This window comes from Vigna unguiculata, chromosome 9, assembly GCF_004118075.2.
Source record: "Vigna unguiculata cultivar IT97K-499-35 chromosome 9, ASM411807v1, whole genome shotgun sequence".
In the NCBI taxonomy this organism is placed as follows: domain Eukaryota; kingdom Viridiplantae; phylum Streptophyta; class Magnoliopsida; order Fabales; family Fabaceae; genus Vigna; species Vigna unguiculata.
The window spans coordinates 43,617,916-43,638,713 of record NC_040287.1 but is presented as its reverse complement, the minus strand read 5'-3'; the positions used below and the strand labels follow the sequence as shown (position 1 = coordinate 43,638,713).

The window sequence follows — 20,798 nt, the reverse complement described above, 5'->3', positions numbered from 1 at the left end:
TGACGTTGGATTATTGTCACAAGCAGACACACTTTATGAGGGTTTTAAATTTTAATTGTTTTCAGCTTCAGCATTTTTAGTGGACAGGACTTGGACAAACCTGAATGTACTCATTCAAATATTTCACGGGTACGCCAGACATTCCTTTAAATGCAGTGCCAAAAACATTCTTTCTCGAAGGACCATAACTATTTTTTAAAAACAAAATATTCATTTTCACCAAACAGTCAAGTGATTCATGATCATATGTCAAAATGAAATCCATAATGATTACTGTTTCTTCTGATTCCATTTTTGTCAATTTGGAGTTCAACCTTACCACCTTGCGATCAAACTTTTGGCTCTTATCAGGATTCCTAATATGATAATCATACATTTTTATTTTATTTATACCTACTCAAAATTTATTTTTTATTTTTATCTCTCTTATTTATATCTTATAAATCTGTCACTTTCATTCATTATATATGTAAATATACACAAATCATTGTTCTATATATAGCACAGACCATAAGAAAATACTCGCATCCACTTCCACTTTACTTAATCGGTATGTTTTATTGGATAATAATATTTTAATTCATTTTTTTTAACTTATTATTTTAATCATCACTAAATTATCGCATCACATCATTGAAAAAATAAAAAAATAAAATTCTTATACCGATTAAAATAATAAATTAAAAATAGATAAAAAAATAAATTAAAATATCATTTTCATTTGTTTTTGCTAACTGAGATGACAACTTGATTATTACACCAAAATTTTACTGATAGAGTTTTTGAATCCAAACTCATCAAAAAGAGGATCGATCTATAATTTATCACAGGTGATATTTTGTTATTCAAATGGAATGTATGCAAAATGCATATGAAGAAAAATCAATGGCCGGGAGAAAAGCCACCGTCTACCACAAGATCAAGGCCGGTGACGAAAGCAGAGTCATCAGAGACCAGAAACAGCACCGCATTGGCCACCTCTTTGGGCGTCAGCACCACTCCCTTCAGTCTCGCGTAATTCCGGAAAACTTCACGCGCCTCCTCTTCATTCACCCCTATCAGTTTACAAGTCAACGGCGTTGCCAACCCATTGGGTGAGACGCAGTTCACCCTTATCCCGTGTTCCGCAAGCTGCATGCTTGCCGAACGCATCAAACCCAACACTGCGTGCTTCGACATCACGTAGTCACTCCCAGTTGGACTACCGTGGCTGCCAACCACGCTCCCCGAGCACACTATGCTTCCTCTCACGCGCCCCTCCACCATGGCACGCGCCGCGTGCTTCACGCACGCCGCCATTCCGCGCACGTTCACCGTGAACAGCTTGTCGAGTTGGGACATGTCGAGCTCCGCCACCCTCTGTTTGGAGAGACTACCGATCCCAGCGTTGCTGAACATTATGTCCAGTTGACCGTACGCTTTGACCGTTGACTGTACCAGGCTTTGGACTTCATCTTCCTCCGCCACGTCGCAGTGAAAGTAGCTGCACCTCTCCCCGCCAATGGACGCCGCCACTTCTTTCCCCAGCTTGTCTTGGACGTCAGCGATGACCACCATTCGCGCCCCTTCCTCCGCGAATAGTCTCGCCGTGGCTTCGCCGATACCGCTGGCACCTCCGGTAACTATGGCTATTTTGTTCTTTAACCTGAGAGTGGTGATGGATGTTGATTCCGCCATCATATGATTGTTTAGTGGTGGTGCTCGCAAATGGTTCACTGATGCTGCGTTTTTTATAGTGAAGGATCATCTTCCTAGCGCCATAAATAAATGTTAATAATGATGCTTAGAGTCTAAAATCAACACTTTACTTTTTTTCCTATTTGAAAATGGATTTGGTTTTTATTTGAAATGAATTTTGGACACGAGGATTTTAAAATTAAAGGAGGTGAAAATGGACGTTGTTTGCATTAAAAAAAGAAAAAAATGACGTGATTTGAATAAATTTGAAATAAATGTTTGTGTATGATATATAATAAATATAATAAATTAAAAAAAAAGTTTTAATAAATAAAATTAGGTGATTATTATTTTATTTTTATCTTGATAATGAATGTAGTATAAATTTAGATGTAAATATTATTATTAATTGTTAATTATTAGTTATTAATTGTTAATTATTAATTATTAATTGTTGATTGTTTATTATTAATTAATAATTAATAATTTTTAATTATCAATTTTTAATCGTTAATTATTAGTTACTAATTATCGGCTTAAATACTTTTTTGGTCCTTCTCATTCTTGTAGTGTTTGTTGCGAATGGTCCTCAATTTCACATAATGTTTAAAATGGTCCTCATTTTTACCGAATGTTTAGAATGGTCCTCATCTTCGCAATTCGTATTTTATTTGGTCATTTTCTGTAACGCCGTTTAAATCATTAACGGAGCATTATACATGTGGCACGATTTGTATTAGGGTGTATTACGTGTACTGTACAGGTGGTTGTATTACGTGTATTACGTGTAGTGTATTAGTTTCCACCTCAATTTCACCTCCCACTTCAACATCACTATTCAGACCACTGGCATCCCCAATCTCTACTTCAGCAGCCTCTTCATGGGCCTCTACTTCACCACCGTGGTGGACAATAACATTGAACCTATCATCACTCAGTGTCCTAAAGTAAATTAAACACATAAAAAAGATGTATTATTAAGCCTACTTTAACGCAATGGGGGACCACTCCTACAATCAATTACAAATAAAATAATGGGAACCATTACACCAACATCGACAACGGACAAACAAACCAACTAAAATAATACCCCACTGAACCCCACCTACAGACACAAACTACACAAAATCATGGAATTAATTTAGAAACCATGCACAACATCACAACGAAAGAAAAACAAACCCAAAAATAGAATTACGAAAACCCTAACCTAGGAGCAAACACAACCCAGAAAACCCTGAACCCACTTACCTCGTTGATGATGATTAACTAGAAAATTGAAATGAAGAGTGCAACTGTAATCCAATGATGAAATGACAAGTATTAGTTGTTTCCTCTGCAAATCTGAACTCAAGAAAGACGAAGATAAAGAAATTTCTCTAATTGCAAAATTTCTCATAAATTGAAAAATTAACGTTAATTAGTCACAGTACACGTAACACACCCTAATACAAATTGTGCCACCTGTACAATGTTCCCTTAATGATTTAAACGGCATTACAGAAAATGACCAAATAAAACACGAACTGCGAAAATGAAGATCATTCTAAACATTCAATAAAAATGAGGACCATTTTAAACATTATATAAAAATAAGGACCATCGCAACAAACATTACGAAAATGAGGACCAAAAAGTATTTAAGCCTTAATTATTAATTCTCGATGTTGTTGGCATGGTTCAAGATCCAATTAGGTAACATCTATGTTGTAGGCCTTTAAAAAAAATCTCAAAAATTTATTTTTAAAAATATTCTTAAATTTCTTTTTAGTACTAATTTATAAAAAAGAAATAACTTCAAAGAAGACTTTGATTTTAAAATGTTGAGTTGCTGGATTGCAGAGTTGGTATAGAGATATTAAAGTTTTCATTTTTTTTTTTCATTTTGGATCTGTTCCTTTAAGGTATTCTCCTATGTAAGGTTTTTTTCGTATATTATTTTTTTTACCATAGTTTATAGCAACCCATCACTCTTGACAAAGACAACTGCATTGAGTGCATGATTATTATGACAGGCAAAAGACAAACCATAATAAAAATCAATACCAGTGCACGACATGTCAAATAATTGAAATTTTAGATGTCTTCGTTTATCAGACAACACTCTGTATCTCAGAAAAGTAGTTGTTTCTTTTACTCCTGCGAATCACTCTAATGGTAGTGAATAATTTTATTTTTATTTTTATGATTTCACGTTAATTTTAGAGGAAGTTATTATTCAAACTATAGAGTTTAAATTAATCGGTACTAAAAGTGGATGGTTTTTTCTTTTTTTGCAAATTATTAATTGTAGGGAAAATTATACTTACTTTTCTGTGGTGTAGATGATATTCATACCTTTTGTAATTTTAAAATAGATATTTGTCCTCTTATAATTATAATTTTAATAAAGTGACAATTATGTCTTCTAATTTTTAAATAAATATTCACATTTTTTATATTTCTAACAATTGAGATTTAATCCTCGTAAATTTTTTTAAAATAAAATTTATTTTGATATAACTAAGATTTGAATAAAAATGATAGAATTTGAAGTTTTTAAATTAAAATAATATCTTTTTATAAATAAAAATGGGAGGTTAGCGACATTATTTAATTATATATAATGTTTATGATAAACATTAAGCTACTTGATCTCTTTTTTCTTCTCGAGTTAATCAAGTTGTCAGATTAACCAAAATCCATGCACATCTCAACTCTTGTAATCATATAATTTATCAATAAAAACTTATGAATAAATGGTATTTTTACTTGTGTAATGAATATGACATAATTTTATTTTTTATAAAAATAATAACAATAAATAATTTTTAGCGTATAAATTAATTGATATAAATTCCTTTTAATGTATAAAGCATATTTATATTTATTATAAATACTTTATATTATGATTCAATATAATATTTGTAACTATAGATAAATTATTTAAAAAAAAACATTTAAATTCAAGTTTAGAAACAAAGATGAAAAGAATAAAATGAAAGAAGTCACGAAGAGATCTTTTAAAACGCTCTTGTTGAAGAAAAACTCATAAAAACTTTCTTCTTTATTCTAATTTTTATATATCAAAAATTAAAAACAAAAGTGATGGGCTTTTTGGTTCTTTGACTGACCCTACCGCACAAGGCCTGTTACGCTTCCTGGGCTTTCGGCCTTAACCCACAGCCACAAAACAAATCAGCTTCTTTCTGCACCTTCATGTCACTTTTTCCGTAAATCCATATAAAGGAATTTCCATTTTATTTTTTCGAAATTCTGTAATTTGAAAGTAATTATATTTGAATTGTACAGCTAAAAGGACTTTAAAAAATTAGAGAGAAATAAAAAAAAATAGCTTTCAGATTACACAACTTAAAAGTTATTTATAATTTTCAGATTGTGTAATCTAAAAATCTTTTTTTACATATAAAAAAATTACCAGATAATCTATAAATAATTTTAACTATTAACTTACACAAATCAGAAATCACATTTTATTTATCGGACTGCAAAATTTAGAAAGGGTGAAACAGGGTTTTTCTTAAATGGGGCAAAGGAAAAAAAATATGGAGGTTCAAGAAGAAGTTGCCAAAATATATTGCATTTCTTTTAGCATTTTTATACTTATTTTTTTCATCAAAGATTATATAGTCTATACAATATATAATTAAAAAAATATGATATGAATATTTGTTAGTCATTACACACGGGTCTGATAGTGATATTTTGTTATTGAATGGGAATATATGCAAAATGAATGAATGCATATATGGGCGTCACAGCGAATAGCCACCGTCTACCATAAGATCAAGGCCGGTCACAAAGGCGGAGTCATCAGAGACCAGAAACAGCGCTGCATCGGCCACATGTTTCGGCGTCAGCACCACTCCCTGTAGTCTCGCGAATTTCCGGAAAACTTCACGCGCCTCCTCTTCGTTCATCCCTATCAGTTTACAAGTCAACGGCGTCGCCAACCCATTGGGTGAGACGCAGTTCACCCTTATCCCGTGTTCCGCAAGCTGCATGCTCGCCGAACGCATCAAACCCAACACTGCGTGCTTCGACATCACGTAGTCACTCCCGATTGGACTACCGTAGCAACCAGCCACGCTCCCCGTGCACACTATGCTTCCTCTCACGCGCCCCTCCACCATGGCACGCGCCGCGTGCTTCACGCACGCCGCCATTCCGCGCACGTTCACCGTGAACAGCTTGTCGAGTTGGGACATATCGAGCTCCACCACCGTCTGTTTGGAGAGACTACCGATCCCAGCGTTGCTGAACATTATGTCCAGTTGACCGTACGCTTTGACCGTTGACTGTACCAGGCTTTGGACTTCATCTTCCTCCGCCACGTCGCAGTGAAAGTAGCTGCACCTCTCCCCGCCAATGGACGCCGCCACTTCTTTCCCCAGCTTGTCTTGGATGTCAGCGATGACCACCATTCGCGCCCCTTCCTCCGCGAATAGCCTCGCCGTGGCTTCGCCGATGCCGCTGGCACCTCCGGTGACTATGGCTATTTTGTTCTTTAACCTGAGAGCGGTGGTAGTGGTGATGGATGTAGATTCCTCCATGATTGTGTAGTGGTGGTGCTGGCAAATTGCTGAGTCACGCTGCCTTATTTATTAATAATGGAGCATCACCTTCCTAATTTAGCAACCCTGACTTTGATTTTCTGATTAAAATGTGTGACTGGTGGAACATTTCTAATATTATATTTTGTTTCAATAATAAATATAAATGGACAACAATAGTTTCATAAATAAATGTTAATAATTATGCTGTAGATTACTTTAGACTCTAAAATCAACAGTTTACTAATTATTAATTGTAAATTATTAATTACTAATTAATTATTATTAATTACTGATTATTAGTTATTAATTAGTAATTACAGTAATTATTCATTCTTATTAAGTATCAACTACTTATTATTAATAATTAATTATTAAATATTAATTTTAATTACTAATTATTAATTATAGATATATAGCAAAATTGGAAAATAAAATGCATATATAGTTATAGATAAAATAAATTTCAGTCATTAAAATAAAAAGTATTATAATAAGTAAATAATATTATGTGTAATTATTTAAAATTTAAAAAATAGTTATTAAACTAAAAAGATTAAATGATTTTTTAAATTATAAATAATTATTTGAATTTAAAAGTAATAATTAAGAATATAAAATTGAAGAAGTAAAAAAAAAAGACATTAGAGAAGTATATCTACTTATATATATATATATATATATATATATATATATATATATATATATATATATATATAATTATAAATATGATATAAGTACTGTAACATCCCAATTTCAGCAGCTTAAAGCTAATCAAAATAGGGAGTTTCATCATAGTTCCAAAACAGATAATCCAGTGTACACAATATATTAATATAGTCTTACAAAAGATATGACTATAAAAATATATCGCTTATACACTTAAACTAAACTAATAAACTCTATACTTAAACTGACCACTGCTAAAGCTCCCACTGGAAACCTCCTTCTCAACACTTAAACGGTGACTCTTCATCCTCTAGAAGCGCTTTTGACACTGCAACCACATCTGCTCCCACCGAATAGGTGATCATTGCAAAAGGAAACATACAACACGAGACAGACACACAGAAAGCAAGGGTAAGCTAATCTGATTAAATGAATCATACAGTTCAATTATAAACAGAAATCATGCAATCTTTCTCATTTCCACCAGAATCACATAAACCACCCCAAACACAATGCATATATATTACTCTAAACTCGATATCCGGATTATGTAAGCGACATTGGATCTCTGGGTGGCTTGCACCTGTGACGGTTTCCAAACTCTGCAGAGTTTGGACACAAGGGGTTATCACCCAACCACTCCCAAGGTAAGTCCCCTTCGCGTCTGTGACTGAATCGGGTCCACAGACTAGGACCTCCTGCTACTCCTCACGACATAATCCATTACACTCTACATGAGCCTTAATGGTTATTGGAGCGTCAGGATACCAACCCATACGGAGTCCTCATGTCCTTACATACACTAAAACATCCCTCTTAGAATTTCCCTTGAAATCCTACTTTAACCACTTCTTCTCATATTCCAACTTCATGCAATTTCACTCCACATATTATCAGTCATAACAATTCATGCATATCATAACTAAGTTCACATTTTAACATTTAAACATAGCTTCATCCATTAGAAACAGAGAAATAACACTCAGTTGCAGAGGATCTCGCCCAAGCTAGAAGGTCTCGCCCAGGCGAAAAGGGCTCTCTCGCTTAGGCGAGTTATTCCCGCCTAAGCGAGGCTCGAAACAGAGAACAACCCAAACTCTGGGCGAATTCTCGCTCAGGCTAAGTTGTCTCGCTTAGACGAGAGTGACTCTCGCTCAAGCGAGACTGGCTCGCCTAGGCGAGATCTCGCGCAGAATCAGGAGATGAGTTTCTGGTGTTTTCGCTCAGGCGAGAGCTGCTCGCTTAGGCGAAAATACCAGATTCCCAATCTGTTCTCACATGCAACCGTAAAGAAATCTAGCACAATCCAAACATACACTCAATTACACAGTTCAAGCACTCATACAACAATCAATCATGCAATTCAAAGTCATCAGAATGATTTCTATACAAAATTCAAGTAAAACAGTTAGCTTCCCTTACCTGTTATCGTGTTTAGACAGCTTTATAAACGTCAACACCTTAAAACGTCAACACCTCTAACTCCACAGGATGCTCTATCTACACATAGAAACATCACAAGAACGATCAGGACATACCGTTATGATCACTGATCAACAGAGACTCATACTGATGATTAAAACGTCGCATGCAAGCGGAAGAGGGCTTGCATGCAACAAAAAACAGAAAAAGACTAAAAAGAGAGCGGAAACTCAACTTACGCGAACGGAGAAACTGATCGGTCCAATTTGAAGAGCTTGCCGAGAGGATCAATCCTACGGTCTCGGTTCTTCAATCAGATGACCAGAGAGACAGAACCTCTAGAGAGAAGTCAGAGAACTCTAGAAAAGTGGTTTCTAGAGAGATGGTGTGTTTTAAAATAATGAAACTCGTTTATAACAATTCTATTTATACTAAAACCTTTTAATATTAAAATAATCGAGTCTCACTATTTTTAAACCACTATCACTTTTAAAACGCCATTTTCTAGGGTCTTACAAGTACAGGAAGAAAATTATTAGAGTGAATTAAAACAACTTCTCATGAAATAGAGTCTCCATGATTATTATTTGTTATCCATTCTCTAAACACAAAAAAATAATAATAATTTCACGAGTTATGAAACATTTAAAAATCTATAAAAGTTGTTTTATGTTGGTAGCTATTATTATGTAAAAACTAAAATATTTGTTATTTAACAAGTTTTTAGATATGAATGATTGTATGCTAATAGGTGATAATAGTGTGATGTTATTAAGTTAATATATAAAATAAAATTGTATTTATTAAAAATAAAGTGAAATGAATAGAAAAATTAATTGTTCATGAATAAAAAAAAAGAAAAAAAGATAAACAGTTTTATAGAAAATAAGTAAAAATAACCATTAATTTTAAAAATTGTAATAATAATTATATCGTAAAGGATAAATTTTGTATTATGAAATATGGACACAAAAGAGGGAATTATTATAAAATAAAGGTAATAAGAGAGAGACAAAGGAGAGGAAGAATAGAGAATGAGATAATAGGGATCAACTTCTCTTTGTATGTGTATTATTATTGATAGGAAGAGTCTTATTTATAGATACAATATGTGATCCATAAAGGAAATAAATCAACTTAGTTAATACAAATATTATATTTACCATCAACAGTGAATCATATGAGTAAATGTATCACCTCAATGGACAATCATTAATTCATAACAGGAATCTCTTTATATATTGTTATAAAAGGAAAGCTTAAAATCTTACTAAGATACTTTTTTTTACACACTTTATTATTTCAATTTTATCTTTAATTATTATTTTAAAAATTTTAAATTTTTTAAATTTTTTTAAAAATTAATTATTATCTTTAATTATTATTTTTTAAATATTAATTTAAAAAATAATTATTTTAAAATTGATCAGATATATCATTTATTAAAGTTTTATATAATGTGTAAAAGTGAAATGTTTACCGTTATTTTATTTTAAAAATTGAATTCAAGTTAAGATTAAAACAATCTTAAAATTTTACCGTTATGATAATTATGGTGTTGTCAAATAGGTCTAAAAAAATGTTAGGTGTCAAATGGGTATAAAAATATTTTTGGTGTCAAAAGGGTGTCAAAATGTTTTGTGTCAAATGTGTGTAGAAATAGTTTAGGTGTCAAATGGGTGTACAAAAATTATAGTTCTCAAATTAGTGTAAAATAATTTTAGGTATCAAATGGATGCTAAAAAAATAATAGTTGTCAAATTGGTGTAAAAATATTTTAGGTATTAAATGGGTGTAAAAATTTTTTAAGTGTCAAATGGGTGCAAAAATATTTTAAGTGTCAAATAAGTGTATAAAAATTATAATTGTCCAATATGTGTAAAAATATTTTAAGTGTCAAATGTGTGTGAAAATATTTTTGTTGTCAAATGGGTGTAAAAACATTTTAGCTGTCAAATGGCTATAAAAATATTTCAGGTGTCAAATGAGTATAAAAATATTTTAGGTGTTAAATGTGTGTGAAAATATTTTAGTTGTCAAATGGATATATAAAATTTTAGGTGTCAAACAAGTGTACAAAATTTATAGTTGTCAAATGGGTGTAAAAAAATTTACGTATCAAATGGGTATAAAAATATTTTAGGTGTCAAATTGGTGAGAAAAAAATAGAGTTGAGAAATTGGCGTATAAATGTTTTAGGTGTCAAATGCGTGTAAAAATATTTTAGGTGTCAAATGCGTGTAAAATATTGTGGGTGTTAAATGAGTGTAAAATTACTTTAAATGTCAAATGTGTGTAAAAATATTTTAGTTATCAAATGGGTGTATAAAAATTATATTTGTCAAATGGATGTAAAAACATTTTAGGTGTCAAATGGGTGTAAAATTAGTTTAGGTGTCAAATTGGTGTAAAAATATTTTAAGTGTCAAATGTGTGTAAAAGTATTTTAGTGTCAAATGGGTGCTAAAAAATTATAGTTGTCAATTGGGTGAAAATATTTTAGGTGTCAAATGGATGTAAAAATATTTTAAGTGTCAAATGTTTTTAGAAATATTTTAGGTGTCAATTGGGTGCTAAAAGGGTATAGTTGTCAAATGGGTGTAAATATATTTCGGGTGTCAAATGGGTGTGAAAATATTTTAGTTGTCAGATGGGTCTAAAAAAATTTTAGGTGTCAAATGGATGTAAAAATATTTTTGGTGTTAAAAGGGTGTCAAAATATTTTATGTGTCAAATGTGTGTAGAAATATTAGGTGTCAAATGGGTGTACAAGAATTATTGTTGTCAAATGGGTGTAAAATAATTTTAGGTATCAAATAGGTGTTAAAAAATAATAGTTATCAAATGGGTGTAAGAATATTTTAGATGTCAAATGGGTGTGAAAATATTTTAATTGTCAAATGGGTGTAAAAAAATTTTATGTGTCAAATAGATGTAAAAATATTTTAGGTGTCAAATGAATGTTAAAAAATTATAATTGTCCAATAGGTGTAAAAATATTTTAAGTGTCAAATGTGTGTGAAAATATTTTTGTTGTCACATGGGTGTAAAAATATTTTAGGTGTCACATGACTGTAAAAATATTTTAGGTGTCAAATGGGTGTAAAAATATTTTAGGTGTTAAATGTGTGTGAAAATATTTTAGTTGTCAAATAGGTCTGGTCTGGTTCGATTCAGTTCAATTTTGATTATGTTCGATTCAGTTTAATTCAATAAAGAATATATAATGAATTTTTAAAATAATTGTTAAATGTAAAATTAAAAAAAAAATGTACATAAGAGAAGTTTTTAAAACAACTCTTGAAGACAAAAGAGGTTATTAGGCTAACGGTTAAAAGTAAACTATTTATAAAATAATTAGTTTTTAAAATAATAATTAAGGGTAAAATTGGAATAAAGAAATATGGACACAAAAGAGGGTATCCTCTTTATATATTGTTATAGATGACATAAAGTAGTCTACCTAAATTTAACTATGATTATCTATATTATATTAAAATAATAAAAAAAAACTAAACTATTTATAATAAAAATTAAATATTAAAGTAAAAAAACAATAAAAAATAATAAAAATTAAACAATATTGTTTTATCGTTTACTTTAAAAAAATTGAACTTTTATCGATTAACTGCTCACTAATTGAATTATGTATTTTATTTTCTCATTTTTCTTCGATGACCATTTATCCTAAACACCGCACACACTCCATTTTTTAATTCAATCACCACCATTGAGACAATGATCGTGAGCTTCTCATCCTCGTCACTACTATATAAGGTCATGCTGCCTTTCTCTCTTCATCCCACCTTACCACCTTCAATGCAATTCTAACACCTCACACACCCACCAAATTGGTTTCTCTTTTTTTTAACCTTAACTCTAATTAACATTTTATCTTTCTCTTATATGTCTTTTGCATTTTTCTCATTTTTTTATACTCAATGCTTCACTACTCCCATTTCAATTTTTTTTTCATCGTCTTATAATATTTTTCTTAAATATTTAGGCTTTTACCAATTTTGAAACTCTATGTTTTCCACTTTGACAAGATAGTTATTTTCGTGAAAGGTGAATACAAACAAATTTAAGTTTGTCCTTTCAATGTTGTTTTATTGAAAGTATACAATTTGTTTATATTATTGTTTATACACTTGCTATATTTAATTTGGGGAAAACATTATGTTTCAATTGTTTAAGAGGGACCTCACGATTGTGGTGTTGATGGTGAAAAAACTTTTGGGTGTGACATTTTGTACGCACATTACAAAGCGACCCTCCTTTTGCATAATTATGAAATGTAAAATGTTTCCTTAAATTTTCTCCTCTTATTTTGAAGGAGTTTTAAAATTCAACAAAAGTAAAAAGTATTTAAGTTCAGTTCAATTCAGTTTGGTTAGTTTCAGTTCGGTTCGGTTCATTGCGGTTCGGTTCGATTCTATTCGGTGCGATTAAGTTCAGTTTAGTGCGGTTCGATTTGGTTCGGTTTGGTTCAGTAAGGTTCGGTTTGATCTGGTCTGGTTTGCTTCAGTTTAATGCGATTCTGTTTGGTTCGGTCTAGTCAGGTTTGGTTCAGTTCAATTCTATTTTGTTCAGTTCGATTTAGTGCGATTCAGTTCGTTTTAGTGCAGTTCGGTTCATTCTGCTCTGGTTCAGTTCGGTCAGTCCGGTTCGGTTTGGTTCAGTTCTGTTCGGTTTGATTCAGTCCGTTTCAATTCGGTTCAGTTCAGTGTGATTCGGTTCGGTTCGATCCAGTTCAATTTGATTCAAGTCGGTTCAATTCAGTTCAACAAAGAATATATAATGAATTTTTAAAATAGTTGTTAAATGTAAAATTAGAAAAATAAAATATGTACATAAGAGAAGTTTTTAAAATAACTGTTGAAGACAAAAGAGGTTTTTAGGCTAACGGTTTAAAGTAAATTATTTGTAAAATAGTTAGTGTTTAAAATAATAACTACTTTTTTTATTTAAATAATTACACAAATATAAAGATAAAATGAACAACAAAACAAATAAAAAGTGTAAGTAATTGAGATATGATATCATAGTAAATAAAAGTAAAATATTTATCTAACTATAATAATAATAATAATAATAATAATAATAATAATAACAACAATAATAATAATAATAATAATACAACTATATATATGAAGAGATAAACATCTTTGATATCATTTTTTATTTTTTCAATTTTATCCTCTTAATTATTATATTTTAAATTTAAATATTTATTAAAAATAAAAAAAAATATTTTTCAGTTTTATTATTTTACTGATTTTAGTAACTATTTTTTTAAATTGAAATAATTGTTCAAATATACAGATAAATAAACAACAAAACAAATAAAAATGTCAAGTAATTGAAACATGATTCAACATAATAAGTAAAAGTAAATATGTATCTAAAAATAATAAGTAAAACAACAACAATAACAACAACAACAACAACAATAATAATAATAATAATAATAATAATAATAATAATAATAATAATAATAATAATAATAATAATAATAATAATAATAACTATTACAGTAATTATGGTTCTTAATAATGATAATAATAATAAAATAATAATAATAATAATAGTAATATAATAATATAAATAATTATAGTTAATAATAATGATAATAATACATATAATTGATACTAATAATGATCATTAATTATAGTTGATAATAATAACAATAATAATAATTATAGTTAGAGTTGAAAATAATAATAATAATAATTATAGTTAAAATTGATAATATATATATATATATATATATATATATATATATATATATAATAATTATAGTATATAATAATAATGATAATAATAAAAACAATTATATTTATAATAATGATAATAATAGCAATTATGTATAATAAAAAAAAATAATTATTATTATTATGGCTAATAAATTATATTTTTGGAATGCCAATTTTTTAAATTAGATATGATAGTAGTTATAATAACAATATAATAATTATAGTTCTGAATTATAATTCTTTTTAATGATAATAATAATAATAATTATTATTATTAATAGTGATAATAATAATACTAATAATAATCTACAACAATACATACAGATTTTTTGTGTGTGTTCACATTTAGTTTTTTTAGTTGTATACTTAATTATTATTTTAAAAGTTAACTATTTTATAAATAGTTTAACCTTATTCGTTATTCTAAAAATATCTTTTATTTGTAACAATTATTTTATTTAAAAATTATTTTAAAAATTAATTATATATCTTGAAAATAAATATTATTGATCTTAACTCAAATTCATGTGAAAATTAGAAAATGCGAACACACATACTCGATAACGTTTATGTTTTCGCTAGTAGTAATAATAAGAATAATAATGATAATAATAGTAATAATTTTTCTAGCACTTCTTTTCTCATATCAATAATATATAATAAAACTAATATATTACATATTAATATTACTAATAACACTAATAACAGGAATAACTTGACTACTAACTAGTGTCCAGGTACAATAGCGCCTGTGTGTACACATTTATTAGATATGAATGATTGTATGTTAATAGATGATAATAGTGTAATGTTATTAAGTTAATATATAAAATAAATTTGTATTTATTAAAAATAAAGTGAAATGAATAAAGAAATTAATTGTTGATGAATAAAAAAAGAGAAAAAGTTTTATAGAAAATAAGTAAAAATAACCATTAATTTTAAAAAAATTAATAAATAATTATATTATAAAGAATAAACTTGATATTATAAAATATAGACACAAAAGAGAGAATTATCTTTATATATTATTATAGATATTAGTACGTTTAGAATAATAAGTACCAGAAATTCAATATCTTTAAATTTTAGATTTAAGTTCAAAGGTGATCCATTCAAAATATCAAATATTTGTTTTAAACCAAGAAATATAATATATTTAGGTTTCAGATTTGGCTATTTAATAAAGAAATCTTAATTTAATTTGATCGTAATCAAGAAAACTCACTATCCCAGTATCCCTAATAATAAGATAAATATAACTTCTCACCAAAAGTACACATATATACATTCAATATTTCTAACTTAAACATCTTTTCAATTTTTTTGATTCAAACAAAATTATATCACAAATATTTATGAATACAAAACTATTTAAGAATAATTTATTCAAATTGTATACATAAGATTAAATAAAATTACTTTCTTATTAATAATTTAAATTTTACAAGTATAAACAAAGAGTAGGACCCGCTCAGTGTTCCAAAAGAAATACTTATAATCTTAGATTTCTAATTTATTTTATATTAACGGTTTAAATTATTCAAGTAGTGGCGAACTTTAATCTTATCTCAGAAAATAGTAACATTTCACGTGCCCAATATGCTGCAATCAATATCGCATCTTCATTAATAATATTATAATTAGTAATTATTTATAGTTCAATTCGTTAGAGATTTTTTTAAACATGCTTTTTGTATCTAAATATTTCATTAATAATATTATGTTTATATATAAAAATATCTGAATATTAACTGGTGGGTAGAAATTGTTGATGATATTGTGATTATTATTAACTCAACAAGTTTTGATATTAAGCAATGATTGTTTGTAATAATAGAATTTATAATGTTGTAATGAAAATGATCGAAGAAAAAAAGAAAAAAGAAGTGGGTCTGGGGTGTGTGCCTGACACACGAAAGCGCATGCCAGAGCACGTTAAAAAGTGTGCGATCGTGTGGATGTTTTTTTGTCTTTTTCCACTCTGCAAAACTTTTTCTTCTTTTTTTATTAGTTTAATTTAACGTGGAGTTTATCTCACCACACTCCCACAAACCTTAGTTGCCAAAACAACCACATAAATGTAAATCTATTCATAAAACAAACATTACAAAATTTTAAGACTTATAAGTTTCAACATGCTTTTGTCGGCAATGGTCAAAAATCACAACGGCCCAATATCCAATGTTTAAAATAATTATAATTTATCAAAATTAAGAAGCATTTGAAATATTTTTTTCAGAAGATATTAGTAAACTGAACGAATCAATCTAATATTATTATAGCTGGATTAAGCAGTTACGTATAAATAAATAAATCCAATCAAATTCAATTAAATTTAATTTCAATTACACTTAAAAATAGATAAATTCAATTCTGACAGTTTATACCTTTAAAATATAATTTTGATAAAATAATCCGTGAACTGTTCCATCGTTTACAAATTTTTAGAATAACTGGTATAAAAGCGAAAAAGAAAACACTAACGAAAATAATTAATTTCCAATGGACCGGGTCAAAAAAAATATTGATATATTTTATATATACATTAATAAGATTGACACTAGAACCTAAAACACCGTCCAAAGGACTTATTCTCATTACTAATTTTAAAATGTTGAAGAATGATATAATGTTTTATTTTGAAAAGAAAAAAAAAAGCAGCCAAAAATATTTATCATTAATAATGAATATTGTTTTTTTATCATAAGGTGAATATTGCATAATATTAAAGTCTAAGTTTGAGAATTACAGTGCATTTGTTATGAAAATTTTAAAATATTTAATTATTATTTTTAATAGTAAAGTAATTCTGATTGGACCGGTGCAACAAAAGTCCACCTTTCGAGTTTGGAGAACAACACTTGGGCTTACATAATTCTAAATTTAAGTTATTAAAACGAAAAAAAAATGGAAAATGAAAGAAGGAAGGGTTAGGTAATAGGTGGTTTTATTTAAGGAAATAATGTGTGAGATGTTCTGTTCTGTTCTGTTTTCTTCCTCTGTTTCTGTAGATAGAAGCCACACATGGATAGGCTTCTATCATCGCCTTCACCTCCTTCCTTCAAAGCTTTCAACAAATCTTTCCCATTTCTCACTCCATCTCAATCTTCAACTGCAAGAATCAATTTATCTCCTTTAACACGTTCCAACTTCAAGAGGGTCACCTCAATTTGTTGCAATTATGAAAACCCTTCTCTTCTTTCGTCTTCCACTCCCTTTCTTGCATCTTCCAATAGTTTGTCATCCATTTCCTCTTCTCCAGATCGACCCCCTCCGGAACCCCATTCTCTCAATCAAAACAAAACAGTGAGTTTCCAAAAGCCAAAGGTATGATTATGCCCTCAGCAATCATTGTTGTCAAGTACTCTTTTTTCTCTCTCGTTGTGTATCATCGTCATTTTCAAATTCATGTTTCATGAAGAAAGCTCCATTTTTTTAATTAAAGATTCAAAAAGGATCTCCCCGAAGGGGGTGATACAGTTATACTTTTTAAAATGGCAGCTTTTGATTTTCTACCTTACCGTACAATTCGAATTTGATGTGTGCTAAGGGTGAAGTGAAGAACCTTCTTTACAAACTTAAAATTAAGAGCCTCGTTTCTTGTAAAGTTAGTTAACCGGTTCTTTCATTGTTTCAATCTGTATCCTTGCTTCTGTTTTTTTGCTTCTTTTCTTGTGTAACAAACAAATCCAAGGTTATGTGTGGCATATTTCGGTTTGTTCTTTAATTTGGATGTTTTTTGTCCTAGATTTTTTCTTTTGAAATTCTGCTGTATAAATAGATCTTAAAAAAAAAATCCTCGTGCTTTTTATCTCAGGCAATACCAGCTCGGATTCTTATTACACTCTCTGCTCTTGCTTTGATCTTGATCCAACCTGCTATAGCACCAGCAGCTTTTGCAACCTTTGAAACCGCTGCGAAGACCGGTGGTCCTGCTGCAGCTGCCGTCGGTAGAAAATTAATCCACACTGAGCTCCTAAGTAGTGGTTGGACTGGTTTCTTGGCTGGGTGCTTGCACACACTATCAGGGCCTGACCACCTAGCCGCCTTGGCTCCATTGTCAATTGGTCGAACCCGAATGGAGAGTGCTGCTGTGGGAGCCCTTTGGGGTTGTGGTCATGATGCTGGTCAGGTTCTGTTTGGGTTAATATTTTTAATCCTGAAGGATCAACTCCACATTGAAATTATCCGAACTTGGGGCACTAGAGTGGTGGGTCTAACCCTGCTAATAATTGGTGCCATGGGAATTAGAGAAGCTTCAGAAGTACATATACATACCCCGCGTGTCGCTTTAGATAGTGGTGAATGTGATGTGAACGTGTATGAATCAGTTGATAATCCAAGCTTAGGGAAAAAGAAGATTGGATTTGCTACTTTTGCCACTGGGATAGTTCATGGACTGCAACCGGATGCATTGATGATGGTGTTGCCAGCCCTTGCTCTGCCTTCTCGTTTGGCCGGTGCTGCGTTTCTCATCATGTTCTTATTTGGAACTGTAATTGCAATGGGAAGCTATACTGTGTTTATAGGTTCCTGTAGCCAGGCACTGAAAGATAGAGTACCTAGGATAACCGAGAAGCTCACTTGGGCTTCTTCCCTTATTGCAATAGCCCTCGGATTCGCCATCATTGTTAGCCAGTTTTTTGGGTTTAGTTTGTATTGAGTTTTCTTTAATCAGCAAGGTCCTTTTTTCCCCACGAACAACGCTTTGGTATTTAGAAAAGGTAAAGTCTTTAGACAGAAAATTGGTGTTCATGATGAAGCACATCATCCAGACAACTTGTGTAATTGATTGTTAGATATCTACTCAGCATTTGAATGTGTATAAGTATATGTAAGTTCAATGGTTCTGTTCCTCAGAACTGGGTGCCTCTTTTGTCTATACTTCTCGAATTGATTTTATCACTACTGTTGAGTTATATATGTATGATGATGAGGCCTTGGAGTTCACTGCAGTATGTCATTCCTACGTTTGTGTTTACATCAAAAACAGGATGAAAATGTAATCTTTTTATTACCTTCAGGAATACTGATTTTTCTAATGCTCTAAACCTTAGTTCAACTTGTGCTTGGTCATAAAAATACCCACACTATGTATGCTCCTAGCTTCAGTTCTTATGATATTCATCATGTTAACATGGATTATTCACAGTTGTATCTTCTGTCTAAAGAAACTGATCAATTTTACGAAATTAGTTTTACAAATATTGGTGACACATGACATGAAACTGCTTTTGTAGATGTATTTTCTTGACAGCTTTTACTGCTTGAGGAAATAGCATTCAACACTGAAGATTGTTCGATTGTTCTAAAAGTATATACGATATGATACCATTAATTTATACAGAAGGTTCCTCTCACAAATATGTAAGTTTCTCAGTCGTTTATCTATAAAGTTGTTCTAGCAAAAACCGAAAAGAGGTCTAAATTAGAAATATTCAATGTCTACTCTTAGGTGTTAGTGTGTTAGTGAGGAGTTATCTTTATAGGTTTGGAAACAATTATTATCATCCTTTCCTATATTACAAGGGGTAGTGGCTTGTGAAATAAGAAGGAATAAAAGTAGGTTTTCTTTTGTAAAGTGGATCTCGAACTCAATTTCCCAAATCAAGAAATATATTAGACTTCTCACTTTAAGGCGATAGGGAATAAAAGTAAAAGAAATCGAAAAGTAGAGAGTTTAAGGAAGTAAAACTTGTCTTTCATCTAGTTGAATATCTTGAGCACTTAAATCTATAATGGAGAAAAATACAAACACTCTTTCTTTAATGATCAGTGGGAACAAAATATTTTTAAGATTCTGTTTTCAGTTTTCTACATTGAGCAATTATTCAAAACTCCCATGGTTTTATATAAAGCTCAATTGTTCGAGAAGATTATTAAAAATTTAACATCAATTAAAAATAAAATAAATTTATAATATATAAATACAAACAAATCTATAATCTATAACAATATACTAACAGATTCCCTTTTTGTGCTCACATTTTAAAATATCAATTTTATCCTTTAAATATAATAATTTATTAAATTTTTAAAAATTGACTGTTACTTTTACAAGCTTTTATAGAATCGGATGTCTCTACTTCTTCTCTTCTTGTTTATTTATCAATGGTTATTATTTTATCTGTTCTGATATATTTCACTTTATTTTTAATAAATATAATTTTAATTTATATATTAACTTAATAACATTACAATATTATCACCTACTAATATAATATTACGCATATTTAAAAAATGCATATACACAAGTGCGATAGCGCCTATGTTTTACGCTAGTAATATATAAAGATGATCTTCTTTTTTGTGTCCACATTTCAAAATATCAATTTTACCCTTTAAATATAAAGAAGATTTTCTCTTTTGTGCCCACATTTCAAAATATCAATTTTATCATTTAAAATATAATTATTTATTAAATTTTTGAAAATTAACCGTTACTTCTACAAACTTTTTTATAAAATCGTCTATCTCTACTTTTTTCTTTTTTCTCTATTTATCAATAGTTATTCTCTCATCTTTTTTAATATATTTCACTTTATGTTTATATATTAACTTAATAACATTATCATTACCTACTAATACACTATCACGTATATTTAAAAAATGTATATACATATACGCGACAGCGTGCCTGTGTGTATGTTAGTGTTGTTAATGTTTATCATCTTACAGGTTGTTGAGATAAACTTATATACATATAGGTGTATTCATG

General features: G+C 29.7%; 3 protein-coding genes across 3 annotated transcripts; 1 reads left to right on the top strand and 2 right to left on the bottom strand.

Annotated features, from left to right (window-relative positions):
- Window positions 1-735: 735 nt before the first annotated feature.
- On the bottom strand, window positions 736-1,740 carry LOC114164690 ((-)-isopiperitenol/(-)-carveol dehydrogenase, mitochondrial-like). Its single transcript, XM_028049435.1, has one exon. It carries the CDS (start codon window positions 1,678-1,680, stop codon window positions 883-885), a length of 798 nt encoding a protein of 265 aa, XP_027905236.1. The 5' UTR covers window positions 1,681-1,740; the 3' UTR covers window positions 736-882.
- Window positions 1,741-5,307: 3,567 nt separating this feature from the next.
- Window positions 5,308-6,395, bottom strand: LOC114164372 ((-)-isopiperitenol/(-)-carveol dehydrogenase, mitochondrial-like). Its single transcript, XM_028049021.1, has one exon. It carries the CDS (start codon window positions 6,228-6,230, stop codon window positions 5,433-5,435), a length of 798 nt encoding a protein of 265 aa, XP_027904822.1. The 5' UTR covers window positions 6,231-6,395; the 3' UTR covers window positions 5,308-5,432.
- Window positions 6,396-17,038: 10,643 nt separating this feature from the next.
- LOC114164736 lies at window positions 17,039-19,103 on the top strand. Its single transcript, XM_028049490.1, has 2 exons — window positions 17,039-17,407; window positions 17,898-19,103. The coding sequence occupies exons 1-2, from the start codon at window positions 17,105-17,107 to the stop codon at window positions 18,741-18,743; spliced, it is 1,149 nt and encodes a 382-aa protein (XP_027905291.1). The 5' UTR covers window positions 17,039-17,104; the 3' UTR covers window positions 18,744-19,103.
- Window positions 19,104-20,798: the final 1,695 nt, after the last annotated feature.

Excerpts from the sequence above, each read along its gene's own strand:
- LOC114164690 (XM_028049435.1), bottom strand. The coding sequence starts at position 1,680 with ATGATGGCGGAATCAACATCCATCACCACTCTCAGGTTAAAGAACAAA.
- LOC114164736 (XM_028049490.1), top strand. The coding sequence starts at position 17,105 with ATGGATAGGCTTCTATCATCGCCTTCACCTCCTTCCTTCAAAGCTTTC. Across the intron at positions 17,408-17,897 it reads TGAGTTTCCAAAAGCCAAAG|GCAATACCAGCTCGGATTCT; the intron begins GTATGATTATGC and ends TTTTTATCTCAG.
- LOC114164372 (XM_028049021.1), bottom strand. The coding sequence starts at position 6,230 with ATGGAGGAATCTACATCCATCACCACTACCACCGCTCTCAGGTTAAAG.